The sequence below is a fragment of the Mycteria americana genome, chromosome 6 (assembly GCF_035582795.1).
Source record: "Mycteria americana isolate JAX WOST 10 ecotype Jacksonville Zoo and Gardens chromosome 6, USCA_MyAme_1.0, whole genome shotgun sequence".
In the NCBI taxonomy this organism is placed as follows: domain Eukaryota; kingdom Metazoa; phylum Chordata; class Aves; order Ciconiiformes; family Ciconiidae; genus Mycteria; species Mycteria americana.
The window spans coordinates 39,373,109-39,388,841 of NC_134370.1; the positions used below are offsets into that span (position 1 = coordinate 39,373,109).

General features: G+C 38.1%; 1 protein-coding gene across 4 annotated transcripts; it reads left to right on the forward strand.

Annotated features, from left to right (window-relative positions):
* Positions 1-14,629, forward strand: FAM149B1 (family with sequence similarity 149 member B1). 4 transcript variants are annotated; one of them, XM_075505424.1, is made up of 15 exons: positions 2-130; positions 1,277-1,381; positions 1,950-2,082; positions 3,086-3,228; positions 3,873-3,992; positions 4,608-4,778; positions 6,443-6,630; positions 6,904-7,034; positions 7,604-7,657; positions 8,122-8,234; positions 8,888-9,094; positions 10,958-11,084; positions 11,414-11,539; positions 12,526-12,607; positions 14,414-14,629. In XM_075505424.1, exons 1-15 carry the CDS (start codon positions 81-83, stop codon positions 14,485-14,487), a joined length of 1,824 nt encoding a protein of 607 aa, XP_075361539.1. In that variant the 5' UTR covers positions 2-80; the 3' UTR covers positions 14,488-14,629. The 4 variants fall into 4 exon arrangements, with proteins under 4 accessions (XP_075361542.1, XP_075361540.1, XP_075361539.1 ...); XM_075505427.1 differs by lacking the exon at positions 11,414-11,539 and having other exon boundaries at positions 1-130; XM_075505425.1 differs by lacking the exon at positions 7,604-7,657 and having other exon boundaries at positions 1-130.
* Positions 14,630-15,733: the final 1,104 nt, after the last annotated feature.

A 15,733-nucleotide genomic window follows, 5' to 3' on the forward strand; every position in this document is an offset into this window, starting at 1 on the left:
CCGCCTCCCCGGGGGTGGGGCGTCGTCATGGCGGCGGCGGGCAGGCGGCGAGCGGCGGCGGTGGCGCGGCGGAGCTGAGGATGATCTCGCGATACGCGCGGAAGCCGGTACCCCCCGGCGCTCTGGAGATGTGAGTCGCCGCCGCCTCTCCCCGGCCCCGCTGTCCTGGTCCCTGCCGTCCCGGCCAGGCCCCGCTTCCGCCCGGTCCCCGCGCTCGGGCCTGGCCTCCCGCACCACCACTCAGCCTGAAAACCGGGCCCCGTGCTTGGACAGGGGGGTCGCGGGGCCACGTGTCCCCGGGCGGGGCGGGGGGCCGGAGCCGCAGGCCGGCGCTGGGCGCAGCTTGCCCGTAGCGCTGGGGTGGGCCGGGTTTAACGTGGAGTTGTACGGATCCATGCCGTAACTGCGGTGCGGTGGCCTGTGCCGAGGCTGCGGCCAGTTGTGCTGCCTCAGGGGGCGGCCAGCAAAAGGGCAGCCACGGTAACGTGTTTACAGCGATCGTGGCCGACGAGTATACTCGTCGCTTGAAAAATACAGGTGTGAGAGAATGTGATTAAATCCCTGTTCTTGTTTATTTTTTTGACCCCAGAGGTAACTGATATGTAGGCGCTTTTTTTCGGGGGGGGGGGGGGAGCGAGGGGTTTAAACAAATACATCAGTTTTGGTAGTTAGCTACTTTGATGCAGTCTTGTTTATGTTTAATTCTGTCGTCTTTTCTGAACAGCAGAGCAATGACAGGAGAGAGAGCTTCTTTATTTAAGGCTCTTTCAGCCCATACTTGGGACAGGACTTTTGTTCCTGCATGGAGGGAATTGGTACTTCTCTGTCTCCAACTACTGTGACTTTTCTTGTCCCTCTTTCCTAGACATCTAAACTTTGACAAAACAAAAAACTAGCAGCTACTATTTCTCCTAACTTGCCTGTGCATAGTTTGGTGGCTACTCTTGTCCTATTTGATTATAAGTCTCCTACAGGCATAATGACATTGTATCTGCTTTTAGAGAGCTGTAGACCAATTCACAACAACATTTTAAGTTTAAAGGAAGACACTGATTTCTAAGCAAAGACCTTTAACTCCATGTTTAGCCTAGAGTTAGTTTTGATGCCTTAATTGTAAAGCTTTGGTAACAAGAATCAGCCTTCTAATAATAATAAATGAGCTCCAGTATGCAAATTAGGGCATTCCTTTAAAAGCAGAAGAAAACCGCTGTAAAGCTTGGGAACTCTGTAGATTTTTATTCTTATAAGTAATGTCAAGTTCCACTTCTTGTTTTAGACAAGGACTTCCAAAACATGCCTTGCGGCATCATCCGCTGCCAGAACCACCAGCTGAGGTGTGCCCAGCCACATCCACGGCTGAAAACTACAGCGAAGTCTCAAGGTACTTGTCATAACATAAAATGAATCTTTGTCTAGAGACAATGACAAAACCAGGCACCTTTGTCTTGAGTTACCTTTACAGAAGTAGTACAGCTGGTAGGCTTAGGCTTTACCTCAGATCTGTATCATTTCAGAACACATCCTTCCTGTTTTGGAAATAATAAAAAGTGTGTAGCTGTGTTGTGTTCCCAGCTTGCAAATAGGTCATCTAATCTTACGGCAGAAACAAGAGGAGAAAAGATAAAAATAATTCCTTAGTGCTGTAGAACCAGGACTAGAAATAGTCTGCAGCTTAACTGAGATAATTTTTGGAAAATATATGTTTTGCTTGACCTCTAGACTTCCTATGTCATTGAGATTATTAGGAGTTACAGTTATAGTTAGTTGTGTACTATGGCTTAATTGCCTCTGAAGTATTTACCCTATGAAAACTCTATCATTGCTAAGACCTCTTCTGATATATCTATGCTTTTTTGTAGAGGAAGAAAAGTTTACTTACCCACTTCATTTGTCATTGTGTATTGTTGGCATTTTTGTCTTCCTTTTTTTCCTCAACATGTGCATTTCAGGGAGTCTCAAATATGGAAGGAATCAGATTACCCTTCTGTTACTTCAGCTGATCATGGGAATTCATGGTCTGCTAGCCAGCGTTATGCTGACACCTCCACTGAAGACAGCTCGGTCTTCTCCTGGGGCTATGATGTGAGTAGAACATAATCATCCAAACCAACTGTAGCACAGTGAGTAGAAAGACATTTGAAATACCGTTGCAAATACATTTCAGGATCAAAATGAGGATTGGATCTGTTAATAAATCATGATAGTGGTTATAAAAAGAACATCTTGTTTTTTACCTCTTCCCCATCTTTCCATTCTCTCAGATCAAAACACGTTAGGCTCATATTATTCAATTAATATTCTGCATTTCCATCTAAAACTTTGGAAATGCAAATCATTTAATGCATAAGTGTATCTATACAACATAATAAATGCTGTTATTTTGGAATCCCAAACATGAGTGGATGACTTTCAGACACTTGGTGTGAATTTATCAAACTTCTGCATACTTGTATGTTTCTCAAAATATAGTAAGCCCCTAAAACATTATTTTCATTTGGAAATACTTGTTTTATTCCCCGTCTACCAAAACAAAGTGTGCTATTGCTTTCTGTGAGGTGAGATGGAACTGTTTAGATTTAAATCACCCAAGAACCAACCCCATTTTCTAGCTACACGAGAACATGTAACAAAGGTCGTGAACATCCTTCACTTTCACAGTGTTTCACACCAGTCTGCATTGCTTTTTGTTTTGCTGTTGTCTATGGACATTGCAAGCAACAAATTTTCCTTTTCATTAAAATGTCGCTGAATGTTATCCTTCCTGTTCTGACTTCTTTTATGTAAATTGCTATGTCTTTAACTTCATATAATAATACAGATATTTCAAAATGTTTTAATAGTTTTTCTGTTGTGTCAATGTAAGCTTTTTATGTAGCTATCATCAGTCCTAACAGCAGTCTGCATCATTGCTGGGGGGAAATTATTTAAAGTTAATGTCTTTCTATGCAAAAGAAAGAGAACTGTTTAAATCAGTCCCGCTAAGCTTTAAATAAATAGTTGTCTTTTTCAATTATAAAAAAAATCAATTAAAAAACCTCTCTGAATGCTATTCACTAGGTATTTATTGGATAACTTTCCTGTCTAGGAATTTGATAAAGCTGCCACACAACAGGTTCAGCAAATGTTCAGACAAATTGATGAGCTTCTCTATGAGCAGAAAGAAAACGTGCATGTTGAGGGACTGCGGGAAGAATGCCACCAGTGGACATCCAACTTTCCTCATCTCAGGTATTTTATTAACAGACTAATGCTAGTACCATCATTATAACCAGAGTTATAAAAGGGTAGGGATGGAAACAGTTGCTTTTAAAACAATGTTAGTAGCAGGGTGGTTTTATGCAATTATACAGTAGATAGAGATAAAAAGATCACTCTGTTAGTCTGCCTGCCATTGTCATTAATAAACGTTCTGCTATCTCACATTTGGTTCCTTGCCAGAGGTTTATTGCTATTTGCAACTGACTTGGCTTTAACATAGCAAAATTCTCAGAAAAGATGTATAGTATAGCTAAAAGCCAGGTGCCTAAAATAATTTAAAAATCCTCCTACCCTAGCTCAGCAGTCCTTATGGCTATCTAGAAACTTAAATTTTAAATCTTCATTACGTGTACTTGAACAGTTTTGTCTATATTCAAAAGTCTTACAATTAGCAGAGCATAAAAAAAACAAGCAAAATTTTCTTAATTTATTTACCTGACTCGAAGCAGTCTGTAGTAGGGAAAACAACTGAAACCACATTTAACTATCACCAAGAAAACCGCATAGCTTCCCAATAGCATTTTTAGGATTTGCTGCTGTGTGTTCTTACACACTTCAATAATCTTACTTTCAATGTTTTCTGATTTATTTATCTTTTGTTTTTGCCATGGCAGGGTTGTGGGGAAGCAGATAGTGATCCCCACAGATGAAGGGTATGGATGGTATTCAGGTTCACCTTCTGGCAGTTTAGGCTCCTCAGATGTAAGTTCACCACGAGAAAAAGATTCTAATGAGTAAGTACCAGCGGTTAACCCAGACCGTACCAAGGTGGGAAGGTAGTTTTGTTCTCAGTGGACTGCAGTGATAGGCTTCTTAAAATATGAAGCCTAATTCCTTTCTGTTAGGCTGAGTTTTGAACACAGCACACTTTTTTTTTTTTTCCTTTTTAACTAAAAGTAGTACATTCAGATAGTACATACGTAGCAAGACTATGTAGCTGCTTGTTGCTAACTACAGTAAACTGGTCAGTAAATAGAAATACCTTTGCTGCTGCTGACTTCTTAAGAATATGCATGTATTGTAGCTGGTTTTATTGTTAATCATCATTAAATTTGTACAGAACTTCAAAAATACAAAGCACTACATTAGTACTACTTTTATTATTTAATGTTTTAGAATGTTTTTTACTTAGCCTTGAATTTTTTTCTGAAGTTTCAAGTTCCTTAGCAAGAATTAAAAATATCCAAACTAAAAGAGTTTTTGCTGTAATGCATAATTTGTTGGCCTCCCTACTGGTTGGCCTTAACTACCGTGTTGTCTCTCAGCCTCTCAGCTTACCAAATGCTGCTATTTGAAGTGGATAACAACTTATTCTCATTTCTGCTTTCTGAAAACTGTCACCTGTTCAGATTTAGTGTTTTTGGCAAGAAGGTACCTCTTTCTGTTACTCCTGTTCACAAAAAGGCTGACCGTTCCAAGTCTCCGACCTTGTGTTCTCCAGAGAGCGAAGAAGGTGAAGATGGAATAATTGTCTCTGAAGGCGTAATGGAGGAATATTTAGCATTTGACTGCAGAGATGTGTAGGTATTGAATATTAAGATAGCAACTAGTACCAGTGTCCTGGAGTTCCTGCTGCTAAGATATATATATTTGGTTTTGACGTTAGTTGATAAAGTATTTGATGAATTTATTTTTTTTATATCTTTCCTCTAGAGAACTTTCAAAAGGCTGAGGTTGCTAGGGCACTGGGAAGTCTTCCAATCCATTTCCTAGAACAATTTATTTTGCTAAATTATTTTTCTGAATTTTTTGTACTTTTTGATACTAGCCATTTTTGTGCCTGGTTTAAATAGTTCATTCCATCATAACTAAGAGCCTGCTACGTATTAACATATTTAATCAAACTTGTTTAAATGCTGTTTATTTTTTATACTAAGTCAAATTCATTGTTGTTTGTTACGCACTAGCAATGTGCTGCTTTGGTTTTGTACTAGCATTTTGGGTGGAATTGTACCTTTCTGGATTTTCAGTGGTAATTTAAGAATTAGAGTGGATCTGATGTTTGCCAAGAAATAATTACCACTATTTTTATTGTAAGAAGAAAGGATTAAGGGTGGCATAAAGAGGATTCTTTTTGCCCTGTTACTTTATTCAACCCAACAATATGAACATATGGCCTGGGTAAGGACTCTGGATATCAGTTGCTAACTACTTAATTGGTTTTAATAAATAAAGCCACTTAGCTGCATGGACCATGAGATTCAAATTGGTACAATTTGAATTGGTACAAAACAATATTGCCATCTCTGTAAAATAATGGTAGAAGTATTATAGCTTTTTCTAGTGGTATCTCCTTTTTTCTCAAGGTTTGTAGCTTTTGATGTTAAGTACTAATTCAGGGAGCAGATACAAAAGCCATAATAAATGTGCTTTCATCAGTATTATTTTCTCCTTTCTATAAAGTTTCTTTTGGCAGATGAACATAAACTTTTTTGAGCAGTTGTCTTCAAGGTTTCACACTTCAGAATACCTCTTGCATTGTGGAAGGGTCTGCAGCAAAGGCCAGTCGCTGCTGTGAATTATGTTTTTTCTCCCCTCTCATTGATTACATCTAATTGTCTAAAAGAGAATTAAGCCTGTGCCCTGAACATCTCCTGGCTGTTAGAGCAGCAGGCTCAGTGTGGCGTTAAACAGTCATGAGTAGTAACATTCCTCTGTCTTGTCTCTTCAGAATTCTGTAGTGATGTTAGATATGGAGCCAAACAATGTGATGAACAAATATCACTGTAACTGTTAATATTTATTTTTAAATGGAACTTTGATCCCCTTTTTAAATTATTTATTATTCATGAAGTACCATTTATAGTCATTCTGTATGGGGAAACCAAGGTGTGCAGTAATAAGGTGATTGTCTCAGTCATTTCTCACTTAGGTCAGTGGTAGATTCTGGAAGAAATAAAAGTTCAAGTGCCCAATGTACAGAAGCTTGCCTCTTTCAGTATTAGACTGTTATTTGATATTGCTGTTTACTAAACTATCAGCTCTCAGAAAATAATATTTGTATGATAAATACAAAACTTCTGAAGTAATGTCTTCAAGCTATTCGGCTAGCTGCCTTGACCAAGAGAAAATAGAACAGAAATGCAGCCTTAGCTGACGTTTTAATCCTATTAAATAAATGCAACAAAATATAGAAGACAAAGAAAATGTGTTTATGGTGTAGGTAATGCTTACATTTTTACAGGGAGGAGGAGTTACATGAGAGGAAAATGGGACTGTCCTCTGGTAGACGGAAATTGGGGTTTCCTCCTATCTCTCCATATTCCTGCATGAAGGATTCTGTGCTCACATTTGTGTTTGATGATGTGTGGAGTGAAGTCCTAGGCTGCATGGAAGAATTAATCTGTAGACACTGGGAAGGGTCAGCCTCTGGTAAGGATCACAGTTAAACTGAAGATTCAAAAGGGGATTTCAGTTACTTAATTTTGCAAGGATGCAATGAGAGAGAGATGTATTTGGGAATAATATCTTCGGGGGGGGGGGGGGGAGGTTATTTTGCTAACAGTGTGAGACATGCCTTCAAAAGATTTAATAGAGCTTAGCATCTAAGAGGACTCTATTTAAAAAATTTGGATTTATAGCATTGTCCACAACTAGCAATGCCAATAGTCTGCATTTACAGGAATTCTCTGTTGCTTTGCATAGATGATGAGAAAAATATCATAACAGTAGAAACAATCATAGCAGATGCTGGAAGCCCTTTGCAGTTTGATCCTCTGCCAGTGTTGTTACCTCGTGTGCCACAAACTAAAATGCCCTCAGTGACATCAAATCTGGTGAGTATTTTTAGCCAGCTGGTTTGTGTAGGGACAAATCAATACCTAAGCAAACAGATTCAAGTACGTCAGGGGACTGTTTAGATACATAACTAGTTTGGATTTTGTATGAATGCTGACTGTCCTTTCTAACACTTAAGTTCTGTTATTCCTCAGTTGCAAGTTTTAATTCCTACTTTTCTCTTTAAAACTTAGTATTTTATATATGTATTGGATAACCATGTGGTGACTGTTCATTAATGATGTAGTTCTTTCTACATTTCAATAATGTTTGAACTAAATTGTGAGATTGAGGATTGTGTGTGTGAGATCATATTCTCACTAGCTTATCTATAGCTAACTCATGAGGAAACAGAGGACAAATCTCAGTGCAGTTGTAAACCAGGGGGATGTTTTTTCTCAGACACTGAATTTGACTGTATAATCTGCTTTAGACGATCTGCTCCTAGAGTGGTAAGCACCAAAGTTCATCTGTTTATTCCATTTTAATTCAACTCTTTCCTTCTTATTTCTTTCTCCTTTATTTCTACCCCTGTCTCTTCCTTATGTTCCCGTTACTATATGTGTAGTGCCCAAAAACCAGATGTGGCCGCAAAAGCAAAAAGAGGAGAAAACCACCTCAAGTATGTATGTTGGACAGGTTTTAAAGCTCTGGTATTTCCTATTTGCTGTCGTTACGGTGGGTGGAATTTGATGTTTTTCCAGATCAGTCTGTATGCCAGGAAAGGATTTTGCAGTTCTGTTCTTGACATAAAATTTAAACATACACTGAAAATTAGTTTTGTAAAGCTTCTGATTATAGCCATTGTTGGAAGATCCTGTCATGCAAATGAGAAACTGAGCTGGAAAATATTAAGTATGATATAGCATGGTAGGATACATTTTCTAAGCACTACCATTTGCAAGAAAAATGGAATGCTAAGATGCCTGTCTTAGATGGAGAAATACTATAACTGAATATATATCTGGATATCATAGAAGAAATTAATTTATTTCCTCCAAAATTATTTACAAGGACAAAATCTGTAAATATGTGTGTATGTCTCTGCCAAACAGTAATTTACTTACTTATTTTTCAAACTTTCAGGTAAATCTCTCTCAAGGGCCAAGTAGTGGCTCTCAACGTAATCTGAATGGCTTGATGGTGATACACGGGATCCAGTTACAGCAAAGGAATCAGCCTGTAATGGAGAAAACACTGTAAGAACTATAGATCACCTGTTGTAAAGTAGTCACTCTCACGGTGAGAGGGATTCAACCCAAAACATTGTGAGATAATTTTCTACACTGGAGAAAGCAGTTCTCAATTATTTTCCTGCCTGTTTGTTTATTTATTTGTCCTCTCTGAAACAATATGCTTCTAGTACAGGTTTTCTGTTTGATTGCTGCTGGTTTACCACTTAGTGAACAGCTATGACATTACTATTGGCACTAACTGACATCCTGAAAAGAGATGAAGCTCAGAATGGGGCAGAGAAACTGATTTGCTCAGTTCCTAGAAGTGAACTTGTGTTAGATCTAGGCTATGGGTGTGAAAACTGGTGGTTACAGTATGTTTTTTTTTTTAACCTGTTCTGTGATTAATTTTTAATTTTATACTGGAATCTTCAATGAGAAAGCTCATAGTTCAGTAAAAAAAAAAATAAAGATAGGCTTCTTTTTTCTTTTACATCCCCTATTCTTTTCTAATTTGGCTGTAAATTACTTTATATAGTTATGTAAAAAAATGAAAACACATCATCTCTATCCACATGTAATATTATTAATGTCACATGTAGATGAGTACTTTGGTAACAGGATAGTTACCAGTCATGTTAACCATATCTCTTTTGGTTTTGTAATTCTTTTGTTAGGGACCTGGACAACAAACGTCCAGGCTCCAGTTCCATCCTCTCTACCAGAGCATGGCCAAATCGTCCTCTAGAGCTCAGCACATCATCCCTGTCACGTTCCACAAGAAGGCGAAACCAACCACCACGTACCCTGCATCCCATCAGCACAAGCCACTCTCGTACTGGGACCCCAGGGTCTGTGGATGATGTCTTCAGGGGAACTCGATCGTATGTTTCAAAACCAGTTTCTCAATGCAAGTTACCATATTTAGAGAACCTAGCTTACACAAAAAGCATTCAGTTGAACAGAAAGAACATGAATTACTTGATTAAAGAAATTAACTGCCCATTAAAGCACAATCTCCCCTGAGAAAGCTAAAGATTCGCTCAAGTTGATATTTACTGTGCTACAAGCTGCAATTTAATGACTCGCATACATATTTAGGTAGTTTTGCACACAAACTATAGATCTTAGTCTGTCCAGTACAAGGAAAGCAAGTACCACCATCTCTTTCTTTACATCGGCTTTTTTTTTTCTATAGCCTATTTTCAAGATGAACTTAAAAGTCTACAGTTTTTGGAGGTCAAACTGCCTGTTGCTGTCCTAGCCCAGACTGGGCTATAAAGAAGGTGCTTATCTTAGATAGGTTATCTGACTGATGAAAGGACTCTTAATTAACTCAGTGAACCCTCATTCACATCTAGGATATCTTATTTTTGTTTGGTATAATGACCTGACTGAATGTAGTCATTTATAGGGACTACAGGGTGGTAAGAAACAGTGCAGGTTTAATACACTTCTATTTTCCATGTGTTGTAAATTGACATAGTTTCCTTTTAGTTTTGCAGTCTACCTCATTCAGCCTGTTATTTTTTGTCATGTACTGTTTAGAGACTTGTTCCTTGTCCCTTCACAACTGATGTTTCTACTTGCAATATTTTATGTTTCTGTTCCCTTTCCACAGGCTTCGATCAATCTAACAATTGTTAACATCACCCCTTTATTACCATATATTTTTAAGTGTACGTAGAGAGCACTAGGAAGGTCTTTTTAAAAATGATTATAGTTTGAAGCTTTTCTAATGTATTCTTACAGAACATCATTCCTTTAGTCAACTCCAGAACGCGTATAGAGCTAAGGCCTCTTGATCATTTGTAGCACTTCTCAAACATACAATAGTATGCAGACACCTTTCATGTGAACAGGCTTTCACATGAAAAGGCTGTATCTAGAAAATAGATTACTTACTCTTTTACATTCCTCCTGTGACTGTTAAATTCCTTTTGTATTTTGTGCAATTAGATTGGTTTAGCTCCCTTTAGAAGGCTTCAAAAAGCCTCTTGCACCTGTTCCGTCAAATAAACAAAATATGGAGAAGGTAGAAGCCTTGTTTTACCCCCAGATGTTTTATTTGATGCTTGTAATAAGTGAAAGAGCTACAATATGCATTTGCAGTATGTAGCTTTTTTACTTGCTCTGCTTAAAATATGGGCCGCTGCTGTTTTCTAGACTCATTTATCTTCAGTTGCTAGGCTGAAGTTAGCAGTAAGCAGTACTTCATCCTAAAGGGTATGAATAAAGAGCAGAAAAAAAATGCCGTGTCCAGGAACAGGCAGACAAGATTCTACCATTGTATGGTAACTGCCCATGAAGACACTTTTGTATATACACACCTTTATTCTGCAGTACCAGCTGCACAGCACACTCCTTCATAATGAACTGGATGAAGTGCATTTTAACCACCAACTAGATTTTATATACACCCATTACAAGGATTTCTGCTGGGGTACTCATTTTCAGACTCACTTTGCCTATATGCTTAATATTAAACATTCTGAAAATTACAAGTTCTTGTTAATACATGAAAAAGATGTCTGCCAAACTTCATCTGCTGCAGCACTCCTCTTTTAAATACAGTCTCCAATAGTCAGCCCCAACACCAGCATCTTGTAGCAAGATTCTGCAACCCTTGCTCTTAGTTTTAACATTGTTTGTCTACATAATGCGAAACAAACTGACAATATTGTATGTTTACACAATGCCAAACATATAAACTGTATGTTTTTTCTGTTCTTATTGGTGCATTTCAGTTTGACTGCACATGAGCAGCTGACCTCACCCTCCCCACTGCCGCTAAGCCGAAATAATCTCCTACCACCTATTACTACCACCAGTGTGGCAGAGCACGTGAGCACTGCAGGATCCCGGAGGCAAATGGTAATAGGCACAACAATTTTATTATTGGAGAGTCTAAAATGTAATTGCTGCTGATCAAATTACCTAACCCAGGAGTTCTAATTTGTCCGTTATCTTGTAAGTCACAGCAACTGAAATAGATGCACAAAAAATGCTGTATCAATTTTGACTAGCAGCATCACCCGTAGTTGAATGCTTTAATTCCAATTACTGCCAGAATTATTTTCCTCCCCATAACTAGGTGTGGAATTATTGACTTGGAAAATTAGCCTTAATTCCTAAAAAAATTCCTAATTATTTTAAATGTACTGATGCAATAAGAAGTAGCCATAACTTATTCTTCAATGCAGAAATCTCGAGGGAACTCAAGTCAAGCTCACAGTGTAACAACACATGAAGATACCCACCAGCAGCTACAGGAGCAGCTTTTCTTACCTGATCATTTCTCCAGGCCTAACACAACCAACGCATACTTGGTAAAGCATGGCAAATTATACCAAATCATCCTTAGTTACTCAGTAGGGTGCTTGGACAATTAACATAGGTAAACATTACTCGAGAACCAAATGTCACAGGTGATCAGTGCCAGGGAGTTCATCTAGTTCACCACTTTGATTAGATACTCACAGGTTAACAGAAACATCACTGCTTGGCACTTCCAAAACAAACAGGACAAGTCACTTGTTCATGGATAACAATCTCACTATACTCCCCACAACCAGCTCCTAACTACACCTATAAGCAGCTGGTGGTGCTACACTTTTCTTAAAGAATCCCAAGTTTGAGATGCTTGTGGAAAAAGCTAAGTGTTACTTGAGGTGTAACGTTCAATCTAGCATCTTCTGTGAAGGCTTAAGAACGGTGGGGTAGGAGAGGATGCGTTAAAGTTTTGCATAGACATTGGGAAGTCATTCCTACAGCTGTATTCAGAAATGCAAGGATAGGATAGTCTGCATTGCTTTCTTGCACAAGTTTGCTATACTGTTAATGTCCAGTCTCTTTCAGTATCAAATGCTCTTGGTTTAATTTATTGAAACACCTACTCTACTGATATCTTGTCCTATCTAACAAAGTATTTTTATTTAAGCTTTAAGAGCTATAACTTTAACAATAGCTTTTAAATAGCTGCTGGTTTGGTCTCTGTGTATATTTTCAACATCCTTGACTTAGCAGTTGAGTGTACAAACTTCCTAAAATGTATTTTGAAACAGAAAAATTTCCAGAAGTGGTCAGAATGCCTTTAACTGCCCCAGTGATCATTCTAAGTAAGAGTGTTACAAAAGTCTATTTTCTACTCTGTAGGAGTTGAACTTTAGGTTGATTTAACCCTCCTTAAACCTGTAAACGCTCTACTTAACCCTTTACAACATCTTACGAATTAGGAAATACATGTTTAAGTAGTTTGTATCTTGATGTTTTGTATTTTTCACATCAAGATAAGTAACTTGAACTGTCTTTTCAGCCAGATCCACAGCACCGCCGTTCTTGCACTGTTATTGATTATAGTAATCAATCTCGGACAAGCAGAGGATCAACAGGTTCAGGTATGCTCATCAGTCACAGAATTTAATAAGATTAAGCAAGAGGTAGGCTTTTGGGACAAGGATGCATTTCCTACATAGGTAATTATGTTGAGGAGGTCTTTCAAAGTTCTATTTTATGTTTCAAATTTTCCATTATACAAGTTTTATACTTGCATATAGAGTATGTTTGGGTATGGGTTTTTTTTTTTCTTGTTACCACCTAGTATTTTAAATCACTTAAGGAAGCTTAATGTAATCAGCTCCAATGCCTCTCATGTCAAAGTTAAGAGCAGGAGTTGCCAATTTAAACAGGTACTAGCAACAACTACTTTCTGTCCAAGGGTTTTTCATCTGCTCAACTATACAACTGAAAGAAGTTGCATTATGTCAAAAACACCCCCAAACTGCATCTGGAAGACATTGTACTAGAATTGCACTAGATCAACTCAAAGTTTATTTTAAAGACAGTAACCGTACCAGTACAATTCACATGCATACTCTGAAATTGGAGTATGCCTTGTACTGTTTATTTGTAACAACTGGATTACCTTTATGGAGTTAAGTGGCGTAACCTAAAATGAATCTCATCTAAAATTACTTATTTTTAATTGATCAAAGTACCAAAGCAGCAGGAAGGCATTTTTGTTGTGAATGTAATGCCTACTCTTCCCTCCGGTTTCTTCCTTCACTGCAAAGTCATCTCCTTAAATTGTTTAGTTAATACACTTTGAAAACAGTCTTCATACATGCTTCAGAATAGCTACACAGTCACAACCAGGGTTGCGGTTTTTTTTTAGTAGCAGGAAGCTACAAGACTAAGTTGCACGTGTGTACACAAGTGTTACGGTAGACCAATGAACCTTACTTATTTCAGCCTTACCTTCAGAGATTTAGGTTTTTCACCTTATGGCACACACAAGGTCTAGTCTAGTCAGTTGAAAGGGACTTTGTTCAGAGATTACGGTAGAGTAAAAGTTAACTTTTGTGTCCTGGAACAGCTTTTATGAATGCTGTCTTTATAACTCTCACCTGAGTTCATGTTGAGCACTCCCTGTTAACTTTGTATTGATGCTAAGTATCACCTCCACCTGGAAAGGGTGGCACAGAGCAGGGGATTAGATGCACTTTCTGAAAACTAGGTCTGTCAAGACAAGTTACACTGGATTCCTTTCATGGCAGTGTTTTGGGATTCCGTATGGAGTTGTCAGAATTTCCCACATAAAAATATACTAACAAGATAGGATTGAAGGTGCAAAAATTAAAGGAAGCTGCAAATGTTAATGTAGCAAGTACAGGGGCGATTATTAGAGGACAAGAGGGCTCTTTTAGCTTGTTTAATAACTGAATGGCCTACTAACACTAATATAAGTGGTACAAGAGGCAACTTGAGTTTAAGAAGGGCACTAAGCTGAAGTAACTTGTTTTTAAACAAGAAAGGAGTGGCTTCTACTGAAATTAAAATAAATATCTGCCCCCTCCCCACCCCCCAAAACCCCAACAGTATCTTTAAATGCAAGGTGCATCTTATGACTGCTGTATTAACAAAAAAAAAATTGAAATCAGCATAACTTTGTAGACTTGAATATTTCATTAAATATCAAGGAACACAGTAGTTCCCTGCAATGCAGCACAAACTTTGCCCCTTTTGGAAGGCCAGTCACTTGTCTCAAACTTGCGTAAGTTATACATACTGCAGTTGATAGCCACGTATTAGAATAAAAAGCCAAAAAAAGGCATTTTTGTTTTAAATTAAAGGAGATATATTTGGTACTTAGTTTTAATACCTTCCAAGAAGTCTTAAAGTTGTACATGATCTCTGTTTATTAGGTCTTCAGCTGCATGGTTCTGTGAAAGGCCACAGTCGAAGTGGATCAGTCACAAAAAGCAAACAGGGGTTCTGACATGCCATGAAGAAGTATCCATCCATCTCCAGAGAGTCATGAACCACCTCTCATTCTCAGCAATGTCAACATTGTTTACAGAGAGTTTTCAAACACCCTTCCTTATGAATAGTTATTTTTATATAAATCTAAGAAGCAGCTGCCAAAGATTAGAAGGGGTATACTTAAACATTCCATTTTCTACTAGTAGAAGTTATACTCCAGTGGAAGGGTGAATATACTCCAGTGGGCAGTAAAGCCTAACTCCTAGAAAATCTACCAAACGCTCTCAGTCATTGCTGTTTTCCCATTACTGGCTTGTGACTGGTTCATGTTGTTACAGGCAGGTAGTGCAGACCCTGCTGATTCTTCTGTTAGCACCACAAAAGATTAATCAGGCCTTCCACAGCAGTAGTAATTTAAATTTTTAAAGCTATATTTATATGTTTAAAGCAATATTATACTATCAAAAGCAAGCACTACACATGATACTGCTTCTACAACTCAATTTAGACAAGTTATGAATCCTGTAGTTAGTGCAGCAGATATTAACACAGTTGCATAAAACTAAGGTAGCAAACCAGATGAACAGAACTGACAACTTCAAGGGTAGCACGCCACTGACTATTCCTGTGTTATATACTTATACCTCTTCCTCAGTGACTGAAGAAGGTTTAAGAGGCAAAAAGAGTCTCTTACTGCAAGTAGTTCCAGACAGTATTCAAAGAAAGTACATTGTCTTCCTGGTGAGATATTTTATGGCAATTTCACAGAATAGGTCAGTCTCCCTTTCTAAAAATACCTGCTATTATACAAGATTTCTGCACTCTGACATGAAGTTCCACAACCCACAGATGCAACATAGCTTTTAGTAGATGTGTTCTGCACTGTGTGACAGACGTACTGGAGGTATTAGCTGTAGTTGTCCTTGTGCTTCCAGATAAGACAAAAACATGAAATACAGGCTTCATCAAAATAAATGCTTAGTTGAAGATCTTACTTCCAAGCAGTAAGCGCCAGAGTACAAGTAAGTGTAAAGATAAGGTGAGGATAACCACTTAATGTATTTTCACAAAGTTAGGACACTGCACAAAAACAGTTGTTCCTTCATAATCCAATTAAAGAGCACTTTCTCCTAAATTTCCTTATTAATATTTTCCAAATTACAATTCATAATGGAAAAAGACTTGTCAGTATTCTTTATGAAGTGGCTCCTGCTTCCCCACTCTGAAGTTATGCAATCTGTCAAATTAGTGGTACCTCCAGA

Bases quoted from the DNA above. Each gene is read 5' to 3' on its own strand.
- FAM149B1 (XM_075505424.1), top strand. From the start codon at position 81: ATGATCTCGCGATACGCGCGGAAGCCGGTACCCCCCGGCGCTCTGGAG. The intron at 2,083-3,085 runs GTGAGTAGAACA...TTTCCTGTCTAG, and splicing joins TCTTCTCCTGGGGCTATGAT to GAATTTGATAAAGCTGCCAC. The intron at 6,631-6,903 runs GTAAGGATCACA...TGCTTTGCATAG, and splicing joins CTGGGAAGGGTCAGCCTCTG to ATGATGAGAAAAATATCATA.